This window comes from Eumetopias jubatus, unplaced genomic scaffold (assembly GCF_037043125.1).
Source record: "Eumetopias jubatus isolate StellerSeaLion01/CBP00866 unplaced genomic scaffold, mEumJub1_p1.0 scaffold_7, whole genome shotgun sequence".
Taxonomy (NCBI): Eukaryota; Metazoa; Chordata; class Mammalia; order Carnivora; family Otariidae; genus Eumetopias; species Eumetopias jubatus.
Genome location: NW_028274813.1, coordinates 99,600,355 through 99,622,007, shown reverse-complemented (window position 1 = coordinate 99,622,007; position 21,653 = coordinate 99,600,355). Strand labels below are relative to the sequence as shown.

The following is a 21,653-nucleotide window of genomic DNA, read 5'->3' as shown; positions in this document are numbered from 1 at the left end:
CATATGTATTCACATACTCATACATGCTACCACTTTCCTTAATCCCTATTTTCCAACTCTAGCTTTATTTTCTTAGTTGCGTGGATATAGTTATAAGCTGAAAGAAAACACTAAACTGAGCAGCACAAAAGGTACCAGTAATATTAGAAGATAACGTACTTTTTTTTTTAAAGATTTTATTTATTTATTGAGAGAGAGAGAATGGTAGAGAGAAAGCATGAGAGGGAAGAAGGTCAGAGGGAGAAGCAGACTCCCCGCTGAGCAGGGAGCCTGATGCGGGACTCAATCCTGGGACTCCAGGATCATGACCTGAGCCGAAGGCAGTCGCTTAACCAACTGAGCCACCCAGGCACCCGAAGATAACATACTTTTAAAAGTAACTTCCACATTTCTTTTTTTTTTAAGTAGGCTCCATGCCTAGTGTGGAGCCCAACATGGGGCTTGAACTCATGACCATGAGATTGAGCCCTGAGCTGGGATCAAGAGTCAGTCACTTAACCAACTGAGCCACCCAGGTGCCCCCAATTTCGACACTGCAAATAACCAATATTTTATATAAATTCAAGTTATACTGCTTTTCTGTTGCATTGAAAAAGTGTCATTTCTATTTTTCATAGCAAAGTTAAAGTTATGACAATAATATTATAAATGAAAGTAATAGGTAAGTCTGAGGGTAGAGCAAACTACTACTTGTAAAAGTATTCTTTTTTTTTCGGGCACCTGGGTGGCTCAGTAGGTTTAATGTCTGCCTTCAGCTCAGGTCATGATCCCAGGGTCCTGGGATCGAGCCCCGCATTGGGCTCCCTGCTCAGTGGAGAGTCTGCTTCTCCCCCTCCCTCTGCCCCATCCCTACTCATGTTCTCTCTCCTCTCTCTCTCTCAAATAATAAATAAGATCTTTAAGAAAAAAAAAAAGTATTTTTTTCCCTAAGAAAATAACTACCGAGCAATGAAACAAGAGAAAGAATTTTAAGCACAAGTTACAAACTGAGGCTGTTATATCAATTAAAAAATAAGACTTGGGGGGGCACCTGGGTGGTTCAGTCATTAAGCATCTGCCTTTGGCTCAGGTTATGATCCCAGAGTCCTGGGACAGATAGAGCCCTGCTGTCTCTGCTCAGCAGGAAGCCTGCTTCTCCCTCTCCCATTCCCCCTCTTGTGTTCCCTCTCTCACTGTCTCTCTCTGTCAAATAAATAAATAATCTTTAAAAAAAGAAAGAAAAAGAAGACTGGGATATCTGACAATTTTCCTGTAGTTTAACAATGTTACCAGGAAGCAGTTAGGACTTTCATTATAGGAGTTTCAAAGATATTTGATTTTATTAATTCTCTTCATAATTCTATACTGTTACTCATCCAACTTACCATCTTCATCAACAGTAAGGTCCACAACTTCTGCTGCACTTTGCCTCAAGGGTTGTATAACAGTAGAAATCCTACTACGGTTCCGTGGCTCCTGTGGCCGACTTGTATGAGAATTTGAACCTTGGCTCCAATGAGATCTGGAGTGTCCAAGAGTTGAACGAGACCTTAAATGACATCAATATTAAATTAGTTAATACAAAAAAAGAACAAAAATTTGTTACCCAAGAAACCATAAGCCTTTCTTACAAAATACGTTGTACAGTTTCTTCTCCAAAGAAATAATGGTAATAGAATTAAAAATTATGCCTGGCATTTAATAAAACATTTGTTGAATGAAATGTTCAACAACATGTTCACCAACCAACTGACCGAAGAATATGAGAAATGATATGTCACACCAATCACTGGTATAAAATATGCAACTCTTGGTTTTGGCTCAGGTCATGATATCAGGGTTGTGAGATCAGGCCCCGAGTTGGGCTCTACAATCAGCATGGAGTCTCTCTGCCTGGGTGGCTTGGTCAGTTAGGCACCTGACTTTGGCTCAGATCATGATTTCAGGGTCCTTGGATTGAGCCCCAGGTCAGGCTCTGCACTTAGCTGGGAGGTCTGGTTGTCCCTCTCCCTCTCCACCCGGCTCATGCTCTCTCATATAAATAAAATCTTAAAAAAAAAACTCTGCCTCTCCCCACCATGCATACTCTCTCTCTAAAATAAATAAATAAATCTTAAAAAAAGAAAAAAATAATGCTGCTCTCTTTTCAATGGTCATTTTGAATACCCACCTGGGTTGTAATCATGTATTTACATTTTCTTTAATACCTAAAATTATTCACCATAGGTAAAGTAACAAAAACATCAGCACCCTAAACATTAAATAATACCCACATGAGCCTGTATGTTTAGTCCAGACTGGATTTGCAAAACATGGTTTTGAGAGGCCTAAACAAAGTAAATTTTTGGTATTGTCCTAAAAAATATTCAAGGCACCAGAGATTTCCTAGGATCAGGAACGGTAAGGATAGTTGCCGCTAGTTTATTAGTTTGGTAGTCATAAGAAATAGCACTTGTTTGAGCCACTTCATGCTTTTAAAGCATGTAACCACAAACCCTCAACACCTAACACTCATGTCATCATCTTTTATTATGTGTGTGGTGCTATATTGCACTAAATTATTTAAAAATTTTTTAAGAATTCACTGTAATAATCTGAACTAAGGGTATGGAAGGACATTATATAGAATATGCAGTCCTAAGGATCCAGGAGAAAAATAAGTCTGTTCTAGAAAGGTGGGGCTTGAGCACCTGAGTGGTTCAGTCAGTTAAACATCTGCCTTCGGCTCAGGTCGTGATCCCGGGGTCCAAGGATTTAGCCTCATGTCAGGCTTCTTGCTCAATAAAAAAAATAAAATCTTTAAAAAAAAACAGAAAGATGGGGCTTATGAAGTTGGTTTTTCCTCTTGCCCAAACTGAATGTAAAAATCCTTAGAAGCTTATTATTTAGGGGCGTCTGGCTAGCTCAGCTGGAAAAACGTGTGACTCTTGATCTTGGGGTAGTGAGTTCAAGCCCCAAAATGGGTGTAGAGATTACTAAAAAAAAAAATAAACTTTAAGAAAAAAAAAAGATGTTTATTGTCAGCATGTATGGAAAGAGTGAACTAGATCCATTAATATGCAGACATCAGGGATGTGAGCTCAACCACTCAGAAAAGACCCAGGCTGAAAACGACCTCAACAAGTGTAGATAGAGCCTAAGAATTTAGAAAGAAGCTCAAATTCTAAAATGAAATTCTCAAGTAAATATGAGTATAAAGGTTAATTCCAGAGACATAGTAAAAAGGAAAAAAAAAAAAAGACACAATGTGCATTCCAGGAAAAACTGTGTAGATTGAGGCATGACAGTAAACAAATGTCTCAGAATGAAATGGTTTTGGTGTGGAGAGAGATCACTATTTAAATTTCTTGAGAAACCAAGAGCCTATAGTGAGACTGAATAGTCTATTATTTCTGGGAAGCTCTTAATAGCTGCAGAAAGTTCCAGGTCCACTTTGCAGTTTATGAAACCTTCAAGAATGTCCTAACTCCAAATTTATGCTGAATGAAGCACCAACAAACCTGGTGTATGAGGAACAGTTTCACAGGAGCCTTAGTCGTTCCTGTGATTTGTAGCAACTGTCAAATCCTGAAACTAAAGAATGTGAAACAAAATGCATTCTTTTTTAAAAAAAAAAAAAAAAAAAAGATTTTTAAGCAATCTCAACACACAATGTGGAGTTCAAACCCACAAGTCTGAGATCAAAGATGCAACACTCCATTGACTGAGCCAGCCAGGCACCCGTGGATGCATTCTCTCTTAGAGAGGAAAGGCCAAGAGCCAGCTAAACAGTGACAAGTTAATATCCCATGTAACAATAAGGAAAATAAATAGGGGTTCATGAGCACTGTGTGTCTTTTTTAAGATCACTATCCATTACTATGGTAAACGTATCTACTTGAACATTAAGCACCTCCGTGACAAAAAAGATCTCCAGTTCCACAAAGACAGGTCCCTCATTTCAGCAATTCTTGTAGCTCATAAAAACTGAGTCAGTGTTGTACCAAGCACTATGCACAGTCACAGGATAACTGTGGCACCTACCATGGAGTATCAATTTTCCTCAGAGCCTAGGAAATCATTTAAAACTTAAATGGGTATATTACAGAGTGCTCTCTTCCATGCCATTAGAAGTTGCACTCCAATGGAAAAGTACAAATGGAGAAGCACCTTCTAGGTATGTTTATAACATGCTTCCAAAATAAGAAAAATTTTAAAATAAGTAACACAAATTAAAACACCATGAGCATATGCATATCTCAATTCCTTCCAACACAAAAATTAAGGTTCCTCCATAGATTAGTTTGGTATACCAAATGGAATAAAGGAACACCTCACTGCTTCTCTCACCAGTATTTGTAATCATCTAAAGCACAAGATGAACATTGTTAGGGTTTTTTTTTCCTCTCTCTCTTTTTTTTTTTTTTTGGTCAAAGTGATTCACAAAAGGGCAATGTTATTTACAGTTATTTATTAAAAGAAATGAGAATTTTTCATTCATTTTTTAGTACGGGGCTTATATGAAATTACTGAGTGAAGGACAACAGCATTGTAAAAATATGTTTTATACTAGGTTGCCCTCTAACAGCATAAACTTCAATGGTATCAATGAGATCCTGAAACAGATTGTAACAAAAAAGAATATTTCGACATTGGGGAGGGTATTTGTTGTGGTGAGCCCTGTGTACTAAGATTGATGAATCACAGACCTATACCCCTGAAACAAATAATATATGTTAATAATTTAAAAAAAGGAATACTTCAACATCAACACTCCTTAATATTTTTCAACACTTTATGTTTTATTCACATCTAAATGTCAAAGAAGTTCATGAACTCTCTGAATCATAAAACAAAATTTTGGAAAGCACTAAGTAAAATTATTGTTTATCTACAGCAATAACTCTTAACTCTCATTGTACACTTGCAGTGCTTAAAAAATACTGACCCCCAAGATTCTGGTTCTGCTCATCTGGGATATGATCCAGAGAACAGTTTTATCTTTACTTTATAATCTTCCCAGGTGAGTCTAATGCAACCTGGTTTGAAAACCACTAACCTGGTATGTGCTCAAATGAGGTCTCCAAAAAAAGGGTAAAAGAATGTAAATATCCACAGCACAGTATGTTCAAATATTTGTATTTAAAACTTCACATAGGGGCGGCGCCTGAGTGGCTCAGTCAGTTAAGCCTCTGACTCTTGATTTCAGCTACTCAGGTCATGATCTCAGAGTCCTGGGATCAAGTCCCACGTGGGGTTCTGTGCTTGGCACAGAGCCTGCTTCTCCCTCTCCCTCTGCTCCTTCCCCCTACTTGCTTGCTCGCTCACTCTTTCAAATAAATAAATCAAATCTTAAAAAAAAAAAAACCTTCACATATACAACTAGGAATTAAAATCATACCGATAGCTTTCTCCAACTGTTACAATCTCCACCTCACTGTCAGTTGAGGTAACATTAATTTCTTCATTGGCAGTGACCTGGGGAGTGGAGGAAGCTTCTATCACCACAACATCTTCATCAATACTTCCTGGAAACAGAAAGGAAAACATTTTAAACTGACAAAAACCTTTTACTTTGACTTTGAAGGCTATGAAATTCATTATAAAACTAAAAATCTTACCTGTCAAAATGAAAGTTTTTTTAAAAAACAGAGTTAAACACACATAGTGAAAATAGTACTTACTCTCTTAATCTATGTCTTCATGTTTATTTCTTTTTATGATTTTTGTTTGTTATTTACAACTTTTAGTGATTTCCATATTTATTTGTATGATCTTATATAGATATATTAATCCTGTAATATCTAAAGGTATTAAGATCTTATATATTTATATTCCATAATAACCCTTTAATATCTAAAAAAAAGATACTACATTTGCTGTATGTTTTACCCAAGAGTTTCGTTTTTTTGTTAAACAAGATATGGTATTCTTTTATGAATACAAAGTAATTTTTGGTTTTACTATGAAATCTGTCATTTTTTGGTATATGTTCTTTTCTAAATTATTCTAAGTTTGGAAAGGGCATCCTTATTGGAAGGATAGATACATGTACTCAGTTCAATGTATTTCCTTAATTATTTCATCTGGAACTAACTTTTGTTTAAGGCATTAGGTAAGATTATAAATAGAATCCGGCCCTGTCTCTCCATGGCTAACTAGTTATCCCCAAACCATTTACTGAAAAATCCTTTCTTTCCTCCCATTAAGTTTTGATAACTCCCTTAAATATTCTTACATGTTTGAGGTTGTATTTTAATGCCATCTATTTATCCCCTTTGACAAAGATTCTTCTATCAGGGAATTCTATTTTTTAAAACAGCTTCTCTAAGGTATAACTTTCATACTTTAAAATTCACATTTTGTCTCAAGGAGATATTATACACCCATGCTCATAGCCAATAGGTGAAAACAACACAAATGTCCATCAATGGATGAATAAACAAAATACTGTATATGCACACAATGGAGTATTATTCAGCCTTAAAAAAAGAACTCCTATCACATGCTACAACATGAACAAATCTTCAGGACATTATGCTATAAGTAAAATAACCCAGTCACAAAACAATTTTAAAATACTGTATGATTCCACTTATGTGTGGATCTAAAGCAGTCAAATTCATAAAGAAAGTAGAGTGGTAGCTACTGGCGCTGAGGGGAGAGGGGAAAGATAGTTATTTAATGAGTATGGAGTTTCAAACTGCAAGAGGAAAAAGTTCTGGAGATCTGTTTCACAACAATGTGGATTTACTTAATACTACTGAAATGTATACTTAAAAACGGTTAAGATGGTAAAAAAATAAATAAATAAAAATCATGTTCCATTTCTTCTCTTGCTATATTTTTCACAAATCTGGTACTGAATGTCTTCTTTTTTTAACCTTTTTAAAAACATTCCTCTCTGTTCATTACTATTACCTGTCACCGTAAAGGTTGCCAAGAGTTTACAAGTCATGTTTTTAATAAGAATTTTCCCATACGAATGCTGAGAGCTAAAAATTTCACCCATTTTAAGTGCACATTTCACTGGTTTTAGTAAATTTATAGAACACAACCATCACCTCAATCCAATTTTAGAACATTTCCAACACCCTTAAAAGATCCTGTGTTTCAGTCAATCATCATCTCTCCATGCCCATTCCTACATTCCTACAACTGACCTAAATTTTGTCATTATGGATTGGTTTGTATTTTCGTTCTGTATCAATATGGAATCATACATTATATACACTTTTGTGTCTGGATTTTTCATTCAGTGAAATAGTCATTCATGATTTACTCATGCAGCTGTGTGTATCAATAGTTCATTCTTTTTTATTATTGAATGGTATCCTATCATATGAATATATCACAATTTGTTTATCCATACTTCTGTTGATGGACATCTGGATTTTTCTCATTTTTGGCTATTACAAATAAAGCCGCTATGAACATTAATCTGCTTGGGTTTCTCTCTCCCTCTCCCGAGCACAGAGGAGGAGAGGCAGGAGGGAGAGAGAGAGAAAATCTCCAGCAGCCAGCTCACCTCGGAGTGAGGAGCCCGACATGGAACTCGAGCCCTCAACCCTGACATCATGACCTGAGCCACCCAGGCTCCACAACTTTTCATTTTCTTAATGGTGTCTTTTGAAGCATAAAAGTCTTTAAGTTTGATGAAATCCAAATTAGCAATTTCTTTTATGCATGATGCTTTTGGTGACACATTTAAGAAATCTCTGCCTAACAGAAAGTCACTGAGAATTTCTCCTATGTTTCTTCTAGAACTGTATAGTTTAGCTCTAACATTTAGGTCTATGTTAATTTTTGTGTCTGACATGACATAAAAGGTCTAAATTAATCTCTTTTGCATGTGGATCTACAACTGTCCCAATAACATCTGTTGAAAAGATTAAAATAATTCCATTTTGATACCTAGTACATTTAGGTTTTCCTAATTCTTTAGGATTGTAAAATCAAGGGAAAAGGAAAATTCTTGAGACTTGGACTGAACTGGCATTAAGCAACACTAACGAAGTCCTGACATATCTATAAAATATATTTTTTTCATCCAAGAATATATCTTGCCATCTACCAATATCTCTTATAAATCTCTAGAACACCTGTAGGTTTGGTCTGATTATAAATGCTAATAAAGCTATATAATTTTCTTCACAGAGGCCAAATATACTCCTATTAAGATTATTCTTAGAGACTTTATTCTCCTTGTCGCTCTTCTAAATGAGCTCCCTTTATTCTTATTTTCTCCTAGTATGTAAGTATACCATCGATACTGTATATGCATTTTTACCCAATTTTTACTGAACTCCTGCTTACCACAATGACAACAAATGGTTCAACTTTCTTGTCATGGTGGAGTTTATGCAATCTATTCCTTCACCCAAGGTGCCGTTCCTTGGAAACGTCGAATTTCATCTCTAACACAACTGTACATCATCAAACATTGGCACTATTCCAAAAGCTGCCCAGTACCTGGAGGAGGTACGAGCCCGTTGCAGAGATCTACGATGTACTCTCTGCTACTTCAAAGAGGAGAACAGAGCAGGCACCGGAAAATCAGAGTCAATGAAAGATGATCTGATTTGGAGAAAGTTATTTCTGAAGCAGTTTCTAAGTTCTAAAGACTACACACATAGACATATTGAGGTAGAATGTATTTTTAACAGCCTAAATATATCTTATAGGCAGAGGAAAAAAATAGCACTTGAGTGTCTATTTAAAATAATATCCTACATTCAATTTCCAAATTGCTTTTCCAATTTTTCCTTCATAATCATGCACATGATGCAGCTTAAGCCAGGAGTACAAAAAGAATTATATATTTAAAACTAAAAGCATTATACATATAAATAAAACATCATAGATTCTTTTTAATACTTCCCTTATTTTAACCCATCAACTAGACATGACCATTCTACACAAAAAGAAAAGCTACACTTGCATGTATACTTTATTAGTGATTTCTCTCCATGTATTGTATACATGAAATTTCCTTAAAAGTCTGTAAAAAAAATAACCAAACATTATAAACACCTTATAAACAAGCAAAATCTAACATAAATGTTATATTTTGAAGTTCCAGTGATAAGTGATTCAAAGCTAGCTTTGTTAATGCATTAAAATTCAATTTACATAATTTTTTATGAACATGGATTGTGTAACTGAAGGTTATATAAGTAACTGATACACTCTTACTCTATTGCTTAAGTATCATTTTTCTAAAAAGGAACTTTGCAAGCATAACTTGGGCATAATACTTGTAACTAAATAATCACAACAGGAAAGATTTGGATATCTATAACTTAAGTGTTTTTTTCTAGAATGACAATTATTTAAAACAAAATTTACAGGAAACATTCCTAAAAGTATGAAGTTAAACCTCAGTACTACTTAAAACCAGGAGAACAGGTCACTTCTTACTGGAACAATTTTATTTTCACGTTGTCTGTTATATTTAGAAGTCTTAAAGGACAGGTAATTTGAGTACAGCTAAGACATTAGAGTAGGAGGACCCTAGATGATCTTAACAATTTCTTTTAAGATTACTTATGTTGCTTGTACCTTTCAAAACATAACGAGGAAAAGGAAAAAATAATGAGAAAAATAACAGGTAACAGCCTGGAAAGAATGTAGGTACTTTAATACAGGTCACAAAAATAACGGTTTCTCTGAGAGAGTTCTTCATGAACTCAACAACCACTTCTATTCCCTGCTAAGAGATCACAGATTCTCTTGGTAGCATCTGTAAGAAATTTCAAACACTATAATCAATTACCTGGTCCCTCTTTGTCTTAAGTCTAGAATGATGCTTAATAATAATAGCTTCCAATTCAAGGGCACGTACTTTGTGCCATGTACAATATTCTGTGTGTCTAGCTCTATCAAGAAACTGAAACTTAGCAAGTTTAAGTGACTTGTCAAATAGTAAGCAACACTGGGAATTCAAACTAATTTCAATTCTAAAGCTCATAGTCTTCACATAAACTACATTAACCGTGCTATAAGCACCCAACGTGCAGGTGCTAGTTACTACCAAAAGCAGAATCTTCCTTCTAGCTGCTTTTGCTACTGGCTCCTGTCTTTTGCAGTAACAAACTTACTCAAGTTGTAGCAGCTCTAACTCCTCATTAGGATTCTTCTGTTGGGTATCTATCCAACAGAAATGAAAGCATACATATCCACAAAGATTTGTACCCAAATGTTCACAGTAGCCAAATACTGGAAACAATTCAATGTCAATCATCTGACAAATGGGTAAACAAAATAAATGTGGTATATCCATACAATGGAATACTATAAAAGAACTAAATAGGGCGCCTGGGTGGCTCAGTTGGTTAAACGCCTACCTTCGGCTCAGGTCATGATCCTGGAGTCCCAGGATCGAGTCCCGCATCGGGCTCCCTGCTCAGCAGGGAGTCTGCTTCTCCCACTGACCCTCTTCCCTCTTGTGCTCTCTGTCTCTCATTCTCTCTTTCTCAAATAAATAAATAAAATCTTTAAAAAAAAAGAACTAAATAATAAACAGACACTAATTACTGATACCTGCTACAACTTGGATGAACCTCAGAAACACTACACTTACCAAAAAAAGCCAGACACAAAAGATCACACACATATATTTATATGAACTGTCCAGAAAAGGCAAGTCCTTAGAGACAGCAACAGATTAGGTTGTGTGGGACTGAGGATTGGATAGGGATTAAATACAAACAATCAGGAGGGATCTTTTGAGATTAACGGAAATGTTCTAAAACTGCATCGTGGTAATGGCTGCACTACTCTCTAAGTTTACTAAAAATAATTGAATCATATACTTAAAATGATGAACTTTACAGTACGTAAATTATACCTCAATGAAGCCGTTTTCTTTAAGAAAAAAAAAGCTATAAAACATTCCCTGCCAAATACAAAACTAGATGGGAATACTCAAAATACTAAATATGTCAGTTCACACTACTTTAGCCAACAAATACAATCCCAGTAAGAATACCATCATGTATCTCCCCACTACCACTATCCTCAGATAAACAAGCTGATAAGTTCACTTGGAAGAACAGGCAAAAATAACCAAGAAAATATAAAAGTCTATAATTAAAACAGTGTGCTTCTAGTGTTAAGCATAGACCAATGGAACATAATGAAAACTCCAAATAGGTCCAAATGCCTATGGACATTTAAAATATGAAAAATACAGTATCTCAAGTCAATAGGAGAAGGAAAATTTTTAATGATTTGTTTTGGGACAACGGCATAGCCACACTAAAAAAAAAATGGATTCATTCCTCATACTGAACATGAGGATAAACATCAAATAGATGTGTGCTTTAAATGTAAAAAAAAAAAAATTTAAATAATGCAAGGGCTAGGGGAAAAATGGTTATTTCTCTTATAAACATGGAGTGGGAAAAACTTTCCTAATTATGATTCAAAACCCAGAAACAGTAAAGATAAAGGTTAATAAATGTGACTAGCCAAAAAAAAAAAAAAAAAAGATTTGGCATGATAAAAAAGTGTAACAAAGTCAAAGGACTAATCACAAATTTGGGAAAAATGTGTTATTATATAGGATTTATGTTCCCAATATATATAAAGGGTCGGAAAATGGACAGAAGAATGAAGACCAACATCCTGACTGTAAAACAGGCAAAAGATATGAAGAGACTGATCATGAGAAATAGAATGACCTTTAAACATATGAAAAGGGGTGCCTGGGTGGCTCAGTTGGTTAAGTGTCTGACTCTTGATTTTGGCTCAGACCATGATCTCAGGATGGTGGGATCAAGCCCTGAACCGGGCTCCGTGCTCAGCGCAGAGTCTGCTTAGGCTTCTCTCTCTCCCTCTCCCTCTGCCCCTCCACCTGCTCACTCTCTCTCTGCTCTCTCTCTCAAATTTTTCTTTACTTCAAATATTTATTTGAGAGAGCAGAGAGAGTGAGAGAGAGAGCATGAGCAGGGGTGAGGGGCAGAGGCAGCAGGGAGCCTGACATGGGGCTCGATCCCAGGACCCTGAGATCATGACCTCAGCCAAAGGCAGATGCTAACCAACTGAGCCACCCAGGCACCCCTAAATAAAATCTTTTGAAAAATAAAAAACATATGAAAGATATGCAACATTACTTATTAAAAAATTTTTTAAATGCTGGCAAACTATTTCTTACCTTTCAGATGGACCAAAAAACCTAAAATCTGACAATAAATTCTGTTGGAAAGGCTTTGAGAAAACAGGCACTCTCAAATATTGCTGGTGAGCATCCAAAATGGTTATGATCCCCACAGAGAGAAATTTGGCCATATTTTAAAAATAATACATTCATTTATCTTTGGCCCAACAATCTTCTCCTAGAATTCTACTCCAAAGATACAATGGCAAAAATATGAAATAACATATATATAATGTTATATATATATATGTTTATATATATAACATATATAAAAAGCTATTCATTGCAGTGCTGTTTTTAACAGCCAAAGGCTGCAATATTGAACCACCTCTGGTCTAACTATACAATGGAATACTACAAAGCTATAAAAAAAATAAAAATAAAGAATGAAAACCAATGAATAAAGGAATGATAGTGTGTATATATATACAACTGTGTGTATATATATCCTATTATATATATGTGTGTGTGTACACACACACACACACACACACACACACACACACTTTTATTCCTCTATAATCTCTATACCCTAACAATTCCATATAGTTAGGTGAAAAATCAAGAGACACATTTTAAGAGGAGAGAATAGGACGCCTGGGTGGCTCAGTTGGTTAAGCGACTGCCTTAAGCTCAGGTCATGATCCAGGAGTCCCTGGATCAAGTCCCAGATCGGGCTCCCTGCTCAGCAGGGAGTCTGCTTCTCCCTCTGACCCTCTTTCCTCTCGTGCTCTCATTCTCTCTCTCAAATAAATAAATAAAATCTTTAAAAAAAAAAAAGAGGAGAGAATATGCTATTTGTTTACATATTTTTAAAGATTTTATTTATTTGAGAGAGAGCACGCATGAGCATGGGGGAGGGGCAGAGGGAGAGGGAAAAGCAGACTCCCCACCGAGCAGGGAGCCTGAAGTGAGGCCTGATCCCAGGACCCTTAGATCATGACCCGAATCCAAGGCAGACGCCTAACCAACTGAACCACCGAGACACCCGTTTACATTTTTGAACAGAAAAAAGATGGAATAACAAACGAAAATTTAAAAGTAATGAAAACACGGGGTGCCTGGGTGGCTCAGTTGGTTATGTGTCTACCTTCAGCTCAGGTCATGATCAGCTCAGGTCATGATCCCAGGGTCCTGGGATCGAGCCCTGTGTTGGGCTCCCTGCTCAGCAGGGAGCCTGCTTCTCCCTCTCCCTCTGCCGCTCCCCCTGCTTGTACTCTCTCTCACGCTCTCAAATAAAATCTTTGAAATTGATTGATTGGTGGCATAACCTCACAGAAGACTGTCCAACAGCATAAAGGAACCAGAAAAATCTTATATTTATTAGCATTACTATTAGTAATAATTATAAATATTTTCATTTGTATTAATTTATGAATGTTCATTTATATGTATTTATAGGATGTATAGGATAAAGCAAAAAAGCAATTGTTCATATTGTTAAGAATCAAGATTGTCAATGTAAGCGCAAAGAGATCAAATATAAAACTCAAGTTTACATAAAAATCTGAATCCCAAACTTTCAATGGAAATAGTCATATAAATTAATGATTTATCGCTTTCTAAAATCTTTATGTATTCCTAATTTTATCCATTAAAAAAGCTAAAAGCAATAATAGAACTCAGCAGAGCAATGACCACAATTCCCAGTCTATAACCTCTAAGTATCACTTCTCAATAAAAGGAAATCAGCAGTAATTAAAAAAAAAAAAAGGTTGTTTTCCAGGTTTGAGTCAGGTAGTGTAAAATATCAATGTGGACCATCTTTTATCAGAGACCATCTTGTCAGAGACCACTGGGGTGGTATCAAAAGGACATAAACCCAATTTGAAGATGCTCCCACAGGCCACAGATGAAACTATTCAAGCATCAAAAAAATAAAAAGATTGCAATACATCAACTGTATTATACCCCATGAGTTCATAATGATACCTGAAAATGAAAAATATTGCTAGAGTACAGATTCATTCTGAAAAGTGGTAAATTAGGGTAAAAAAATCAAACATTCATCTTGCCTTTCCAATATGGACTGCATTTCATAATAAGCAATTAGTTGAAGAATTCTTTGTAGAAGAACCTCCATTAATAAATGTAAGCAGAATGACAGAATTAGAAAGTCAACACTTTGCCTAATGAAATAATGGACCCAGGCAAGGTCATCAAAGCTGTTGCTAATACTACATGAAATGCTGATGGGGGAATTTAGGGTGGAAGGATCAGAATGACACCATCTGAACCCTCTCATCAACTTTAACAAGTGATGCAACAGGAAGTATACAGCACCACCAAGGAAGTGTTGCTAAACTGAACTTGAATCAAATCAAGCTTTTAGATCTAACTACCAGTTTGCAGGAAATAACGCAGTATACAAAACAAATTAAATGCTATGATGTCTAGAAATTGTTCTGAAATTCTCCAGAAAAAAAAAGTGAGGGGTGAGAGATAAAAGAATGGCAGGATGCTGAAAATTGAAGCTAGATTATGTAGGTATACTTCTATTTTTATGTATGAACATTTCCATATAAAAATAACAACAAAAACCTCTATCAGTGCTATTTTTGGAAAAGGAGGAAAAGAAATATTCACAAATGTAATTCTTTTTTTCTTTAAAGATTTTATTTATTTATTTGAGAGAGAGAGAATGAGAGAGAGAGAGCACGAGAGGGAAGAGGGTCAGAGGGAGAAGCAGACTCCCCGCTGAGCAGGGAGCCCGATGTGGGACTCGATCCTGGGACTCCAGGATCATGACCTGAGCCGAAGGCACTTAACCAACTGAGCCACCCAGGCGCCCCCACAAATATAATTCTTAATATTAAGACTTCACATTTCCACAGGTTATCTTAAAGTTTATCTTAAAGGTTATCTTTTAAAGTTTTTAAACTTTTAAACTTTTAAAACACAAGTCAATGCAGTATGGACTGCACTTGGAAATTATGAATATATACCTGTTGGATATATTTTTTAAGCTGTAAATAAAAATAGTCACTGAATTAAAAAAAAAAAACAGTAACAACTGGGAAATCAGGATTTCCCAGTGCTAATATAAGGACTATATAAAATAAGAATTTAAGCAGCAGTTCAGTTAAAGTACACTGAATAGATCACAGAAATATGTCACTAAAATTAACATCTACTCTCAAACTTAGCTTCTATTAAGTTGTTTTAAAGTATCTAAAGTTCTTGGTGAATATTATCAGGAACAAAACTGAATGTATAAATTCTCAACCTAACTGGCAACTAACAACCCAAGTCACATGTCATTTTGGCTTTCCAGGCTTGAATAGAGAGCCATAATAAATTTAAAACACAATAAGGATGAGGCAAATAGGGATTTCCCAGAAATCTACTGATTACAACAAATGAACTAATGTTTGTTACAATGTAAAGTACTGACTTAATTCATTCTTAGGTGATCTGGTAAAACCAGTTAATTACATACAACTGTTGTATCTTAGAGAGTTTGAAGATATAACAAAATACTTAACATGTCAAACATTCTTTCCATCAGTTCACTACAGCAATAGCCAATAAGCATTGGATAGTGTGTGAAAAAGCTGTCCTAGCAGCTCTAGAGTAACTAATACCCATGCATATAAATCATATTATTAAGGCATAATAGATTAATTAAAATTTGAGATATTCAAACCCTCTCCTATTTCCCAACACACACTAAGACATACTGGAATTGGAGTCAGAAAGCCAGCACTAAAAATACATCTACAAGGAAAATCTCTCTCTTAAGAATCTAAGAAATTTTTTGATAATAGAGCAATGTCCCATAAATATTTCAGTTTAACTTTTTGAACGTAAATCAATCTAAAATAGTTTTCCAAATGCTTCATATGTATTATGAGGATGATGATAACAATATACACCTCATAAGAGTGTTGGGAGGATAAAATGAGAATACATATAAACACTCAGAACATTACCAGCACAGAGTAAATACTCAAAAGTGCTAAGTATTTTTATTATCATCACGACATCATCTACTGTTGGGTGATAAAAGAACTTGATGAAAATTCCTTGGAGGGCATTCTGGTAACAACAGCTAGCAAATTTTTAAATGCATGTAACCTCCTATATGCTTTTAGAAATTATTCCTTAAGATATGCTTGCCTAGGTGTGCAAAACTGTGTGCAGAAGGCTGTTCAATGCAGCAAATATTCACCAACAAAACCTGGCTAAATAGGGGCGCTTGGGTGGCTCAGTCTTTAAGCATCTGCCTTTGGCTCGGGTCATGGTCCCAGGGTCCTGGATCGAGCCCCGCATCGGGTTCCCTACTCGGTGGGAAGCCCACTTCTCCCTCTCCCATTCCCCTCACTTCTGTTCCCTCTCTCGCTGTGTCTCTCTCTGTCAAGTAAATAAATAAATAATCTTTAAAAAAAAAAAAAAACCTGGCTAAATAATGAAACATCCATACAAAGGAAATACTATGCAACCATTTTTTTTAAATGAGGATATAACTATACACACTAATATTTTTAAAAACCCCATTATTTATTTATCCTTATATATGTTCCACATTTTCTGAGGAGAGAAAACTGCTGACTACTTCTGGGTAATAAAACTGGGACCTAAGAAGAAGTGGTAAACTTTTATTTTTTATTTTAAACATTCTGGGTACTTAAAAAAATTGCACACTATGTGAATGTTACTCTTAAACCATTATTTAAAAAAAAAAAATTAGTTTAAAACAAAACACTGGTGTAAAAACCAGAAAAGGGGGCTGCCTGGGTGGCTCAGTCAGTTAAGCGTCTGCCTTCAGCTCAGGTCATGATCCCAGGAACCTGGGATCAAGCCCCACGTCGGGCTCCCTGCTCAGTGGGGAGTCTGCTTCTTCCTCTGCCCCTTCCCCTGCTTGTGTACTCTCACTTTCTCTGAAATAAATAAATAAAATCTTTCAAAAAGAGATTAAAAAAATAAAAACCAGGAAAAAAATCCAAAGAATTTGTTTCAACATTTGGATTTGTGTTTCCAGAGACAAACATTACTCTTAAATGTCTGAAAGTATTACATAGTTGAAATAATGCAATTTTTCCAAAAAAGATAGCAAAAACCACATGCCATAGTATCAAGTAAGATTTTAAAATGAATTGTAGAGTTTGCATTTATCTTGAATACTTGAGAGAGTATATGAACTCCTTTCTTCCTAGAAACAGACACTGATATTGACCTACATTACCTCTATTCTCATGCCTCCTACAAATTGCAGCTCCTTGGAACTTCTGCTTCACATCACCAACCATCCTACCTCATTAATTTCAAGCAGAAATTGGGCTCTGCTGCTCTCTCTTCCCCAAACAAGTCTTCACAGTCTAACCACCTGAGGAAAATGTGAAATGTGGCAACTAAGCAAGACAATTCCTATTCTCACCTTGCTGTTTCTCAAGAGACCTCAGAGAATGGTTGCTATAACCTTCTCCCAGTTATAGGTGATCTCAACGAACTCTTTAAAACAAATACTTGGGTAGTTTAAAAAACTGAACTGATCATGGCTAAAACTAAATACCAAAGTTACTGGTTTTGGAATTCTGGCAAAGATAGAAAAATAAAAATGGAAGAGGAAAGGGAGTCTTGGAAAAGGAAGTAACCCATAGAGAAGGAGAAAAGAGAGAGGGGAAATGGCATATTGGCACAGATTAGCAGGCTCTACCCTTGCCAAGCAGGACATCAGGCAAAGACAGGGAGATCTTTGTGTCAGTATTAAAAACCATAATCATAGCCCTTTTATCCCCCATTCTTTCACAAGAAAGTATTCTTTTCCCTCAGCTAAGACATTACTCCTCAATGCTCACTTCAAAAACTTCCTTTAAATTCAGCAAACCGTAAAAATGGTATACTTTACAAACCGTAAAAATGGAACATACTTACACTTCAGAGACTGCACATAATCTTATTCTAGTTAAATATAATATTTACTGTGAGGAGGGGACAATGCTCTCAAGCTAATCCTCTATCAATTCAATTTTAACTGATCAATCATGTGCTCTACTGAGCACTATCAGGACTAAAAGTTTGTGTTCTAGTATTAGAGTAAAAGCATCTCGGGACGCCTGGGTGATGTCTGCCTTCGGCTCAGGTCATGGTCCCAGGGTCCTGGGATAGAGCCCCACATCGGGCTCCCTGCTGGGCAGGAAGCCTGCTTTCCCCTCTCCCACTCCCCCTGCTTGTGTTCCCTCTCACGCTGTGTCTCTCTCTGTCAAATAAATAAAATCTTTAAAAAAAAGAATAAAAGCATCTCTCAAATACTTGAAATTAATTTTCAGTTATAAAGATTATGACAAGGTAACTAGTAATAAGAATACTTAAAGGAAAAATAATATTAAGTATTTTAGTGTTCTTACTGCGGTTGAATGTGAAAGATATCCATCACAGAGCTATCCGAAAAAGTATAAAATTAAAAAATCTGATCTTAGAATTGGAGTCATGATTTAATACCACAGTTGGCAATTTATTTATATGGCTTAAAAATAAAAGTTAATTGAGCCTCATATTCCTTCTAAAAGCAATGAAATCGCTAACATGTAGAAGAGAATTAAGCACAAACACAATGCAAGAGCTTCCAGGTTTTGTTCACCTTAAGAAATACTTTTACCTGAGGGAACAGATGGATTGTTTTGGTGGTTTTCACTGGTAGAAACAAACAAATCTTCTTCTCCTTCAGTTGATGAGCTGGAAGAGGATTCGCTGCTGAGGTCATTCTCACTGGAACTACTAGAAGTGGGGAGCAATGCATATTTTCTTCGGGCTAACACTTCGCGTTTTTTTCTCTGCATTAATATCCTCTCTTTTTGTTTCTGTGTCCTCTGTGAGGAATTATTTTTTACAAATCTCTTTCTGCATGGAAGTCTCCTTAATGAACTGCTATGAAAACAGGGTCTTTTCATTAACAATCCTGAAACAGATTCTGTCTCTGTCCGGGGCCACTTTTGGGACCGTGCACTATGAGTTCTACTTTTAGCACTCAAAATTGCCTGGGAATGTCTTACAGAGACTTCTTTATCCTCATCCGAAGTCACAGTATCAGAATCTCCAAAATGCAGACTAGATGAAGGAGAAGAAAGACAATCACTAAAAGAGGAATCATTATCTTCATCACTTGGTGTTTCTAGGTGTTGCCTCAATCCTAATATTCCCTGGTTCTCTTTAACACAATTTTGCATGTAAGAAGGGCCAGCCTGCTGGCTTTTGCGTTTTTTCCTCACAACACTTTTTTCTTGTTCTTGTTGGTTACCATTCATGTCCTTCTCTTGTTTTTGAGAATCATCACACAAATGAGAGAATTCATTCCCCACTTTACTGTTAATCATCTCAACTCCCGCAGGAAAACTTTTGGCTGCCCCAATGGGCTCTGGATGCAAGAGGATCCCTTTCAGACTCTCCTGTGTCTTTGGCGCATCAGAAGGAATCTCACTCTTCATATCCACTTTTAAGGTATATAACTTGTTATATTCAGGAGTCCATTGAGACATGGGAAACTTTAAGGAAGGCCTAGAAGACACAATTAGAAATTTAAAAGGATGTTAATGTTTTACTACACAAACTGAAGAGTTTCAGATTCCACTGAGAACATCGCTGTAACAGAGAACTGCCTTTTCCTGATATACCAGGATATAAAATGGCTGTAATAAGTCATTTTGCTGTTCTTTTAAAACATTTTTCTCTGATACCTCTACCACATACCCAATTTTTAGAAATATAATAAGATCACAGACCATAAGCCTACTTGAAAATTTCTATTAATCAAAAACTTACCTGGCTGTATTATCTTTCTATCCTTCAGCAACATATTTGGTTAAAATCTAACAATTTCTTCAAAACCTATTATAGTAAAAATAGATTAAAGGACTAGAATTCAAAAGACTTTGATTAGTCAATGTTTTTTCCTGGTATCCTGAAAGTGGTAATTAAATATTTTTTGTACATCTAGATGGCTACTGTATTAGACAGATTGCTATAAATAATGAACTAGTATAAATACAGCTTCTCTTCCCCATGGTTCTTTTCTTCATACTATTCTATTCTCTGATGAGAATATAAACTCACTGATAGACAAAATATACAATTAGTACATTTCACAAAGTTTTAGATACATGCAGAAAGACTCCAGCCAAGACTGTGAGTTGCTAAAGATCAGTCAGTTAAAGCAGCACTGCAGAACATAAAACCAAATTTCCTATAACTAATCTATGGGTATCTAAATCATTCTATCTTTGAAATTAGGGGCTGCTGAACAAGGGGATTTGAAATTAATGCATCTACATCAATGTACACATGAGAATGGTAATAACATAAAAGTAATTAAATATCATGACTCAAAATGGAATGCATTTTTTAGAAAGCCAGTTGATGTGAAAGTGCAAAATATGATTAAATACTGTTAAGACTTTTAACTTAAGGGGTGCCTGGGTGGCTCAGTCATTAAGCGTCTGCCTTCGGCTCAGGTCATGATCCCCGGGTCCTGGGATCGAGCCTCACATCAGGCTCCCTGCAGAGCAGGAAGCCTGCTTCTCCCTCTCCCACTCCCCCTGCTTGTGTTCCCCTCTCTCGCTGTGTCTCTGTCAAATAAATAAAATCTTAAAAAAAAAAAAGACTTTTAACTTTTTATTGAAGTAAACAGACACACATATTCTAAATTTATAGCTCGATAAATTCTCACAAAGTGAACATATGTGTGTAACCTCCAAGATCACAAAACATAAGATAACCAGCACCCTAAAAATCCCCTTCCAGTCACTCCAACTACTGGAAGTTGTAACGACTATGGATTAGTTTTGTATTTAACATGCACTTTTAAACCACGTCCTAAAAAGAGGATAAAAAGGTATATGGTAGCAAGTCTTTTCCTTCTCCACAAATGACAGTTATAGGAATACACAACCTCACAGGTCTCCCACTTTATTTTAATGCATAACTATTATCAGAACAGATGACAGCAATTAAAAAAAAAATGAAACAGCCTATTTCTTTCTTTCTTTTTTGAGTAGGCTCCATGCCCAACATGGGGCCCGAACTCACAACCCTAAGATCAAGAGTCACATGTTCCACTGACTAAGCCAGCCAGCCACCCCAGAAACAGCCTATTTCTGTATAAGCTATCTAAACCTCTATCTTCTATAATTCTTATTTACAAGGATAGGCAGTGCTCTATCCAAAATCAGCCATCAAGCCCTGTCTGGAGTTCAGCAGGATCAGTAGTAAAGGAGGAACACAAAGATGGCTGAACACATGGGCACAGCAATGAGCAAATTATAAGAGGCAGCAAATCAGACAAGGATCACCATAATTAAATTTAAGAAAACACAAATCACAACAATAAAGTACAGATACATGTGATTTAAGATTCAAGGGGTGGCCCATTAAGATGGCTACAATAAAAAAATATAGATAATAACAAGTGTTGGCAAGGATATAAAGAAGTTGGAATCTTCATACATGGCTGGTGGGAATATAAAATGGTGTGGCCACTTTGGAATGTAAAATGGTGTAGCCACAATATTCATAGTACCATTACTCACGACAGCTCAAAAGT

At 36.0% G+C, this 21,653-nt stretch overlaps 1 protein-coding gene across 7 annotated transcripts in view; it reads right to left on the bottom strand.

The window, feature by feature from the left end:
• RNF111 (ring finger protein 111) overlaps nt 1-21,653 on the bottom strand; it is an 89,856-nt gene that overhangs the window by 29,438 nt on the left and 38,765 nt on the right. For all 7 annotated transcript variants that reach the window (XM_088024813.1, XM_028099976.2, XM_028099978.2 and 4 more), the window contains exons 2-4: nt 18,717-19,612; nt 5,360-5,486; nt 1,365-1,528 (exon numbers count right to left, since the gene is read on the bottom strand). In XM_088024813.1, coding sequence (XP_087880939.1) covers nt 1,365-1,528; nt 5,360-5,486; nt 18,717-19,593 — 1,168 coding nt within the window. In that variant the 5' untranslated portion in view covers nt 19,594-19,612. The remainder of the gene's footprint in view (nt 1-1,364; nt 1,529-5,359; nt 5,487-18,716; nt 19,613-21,653) is intronic.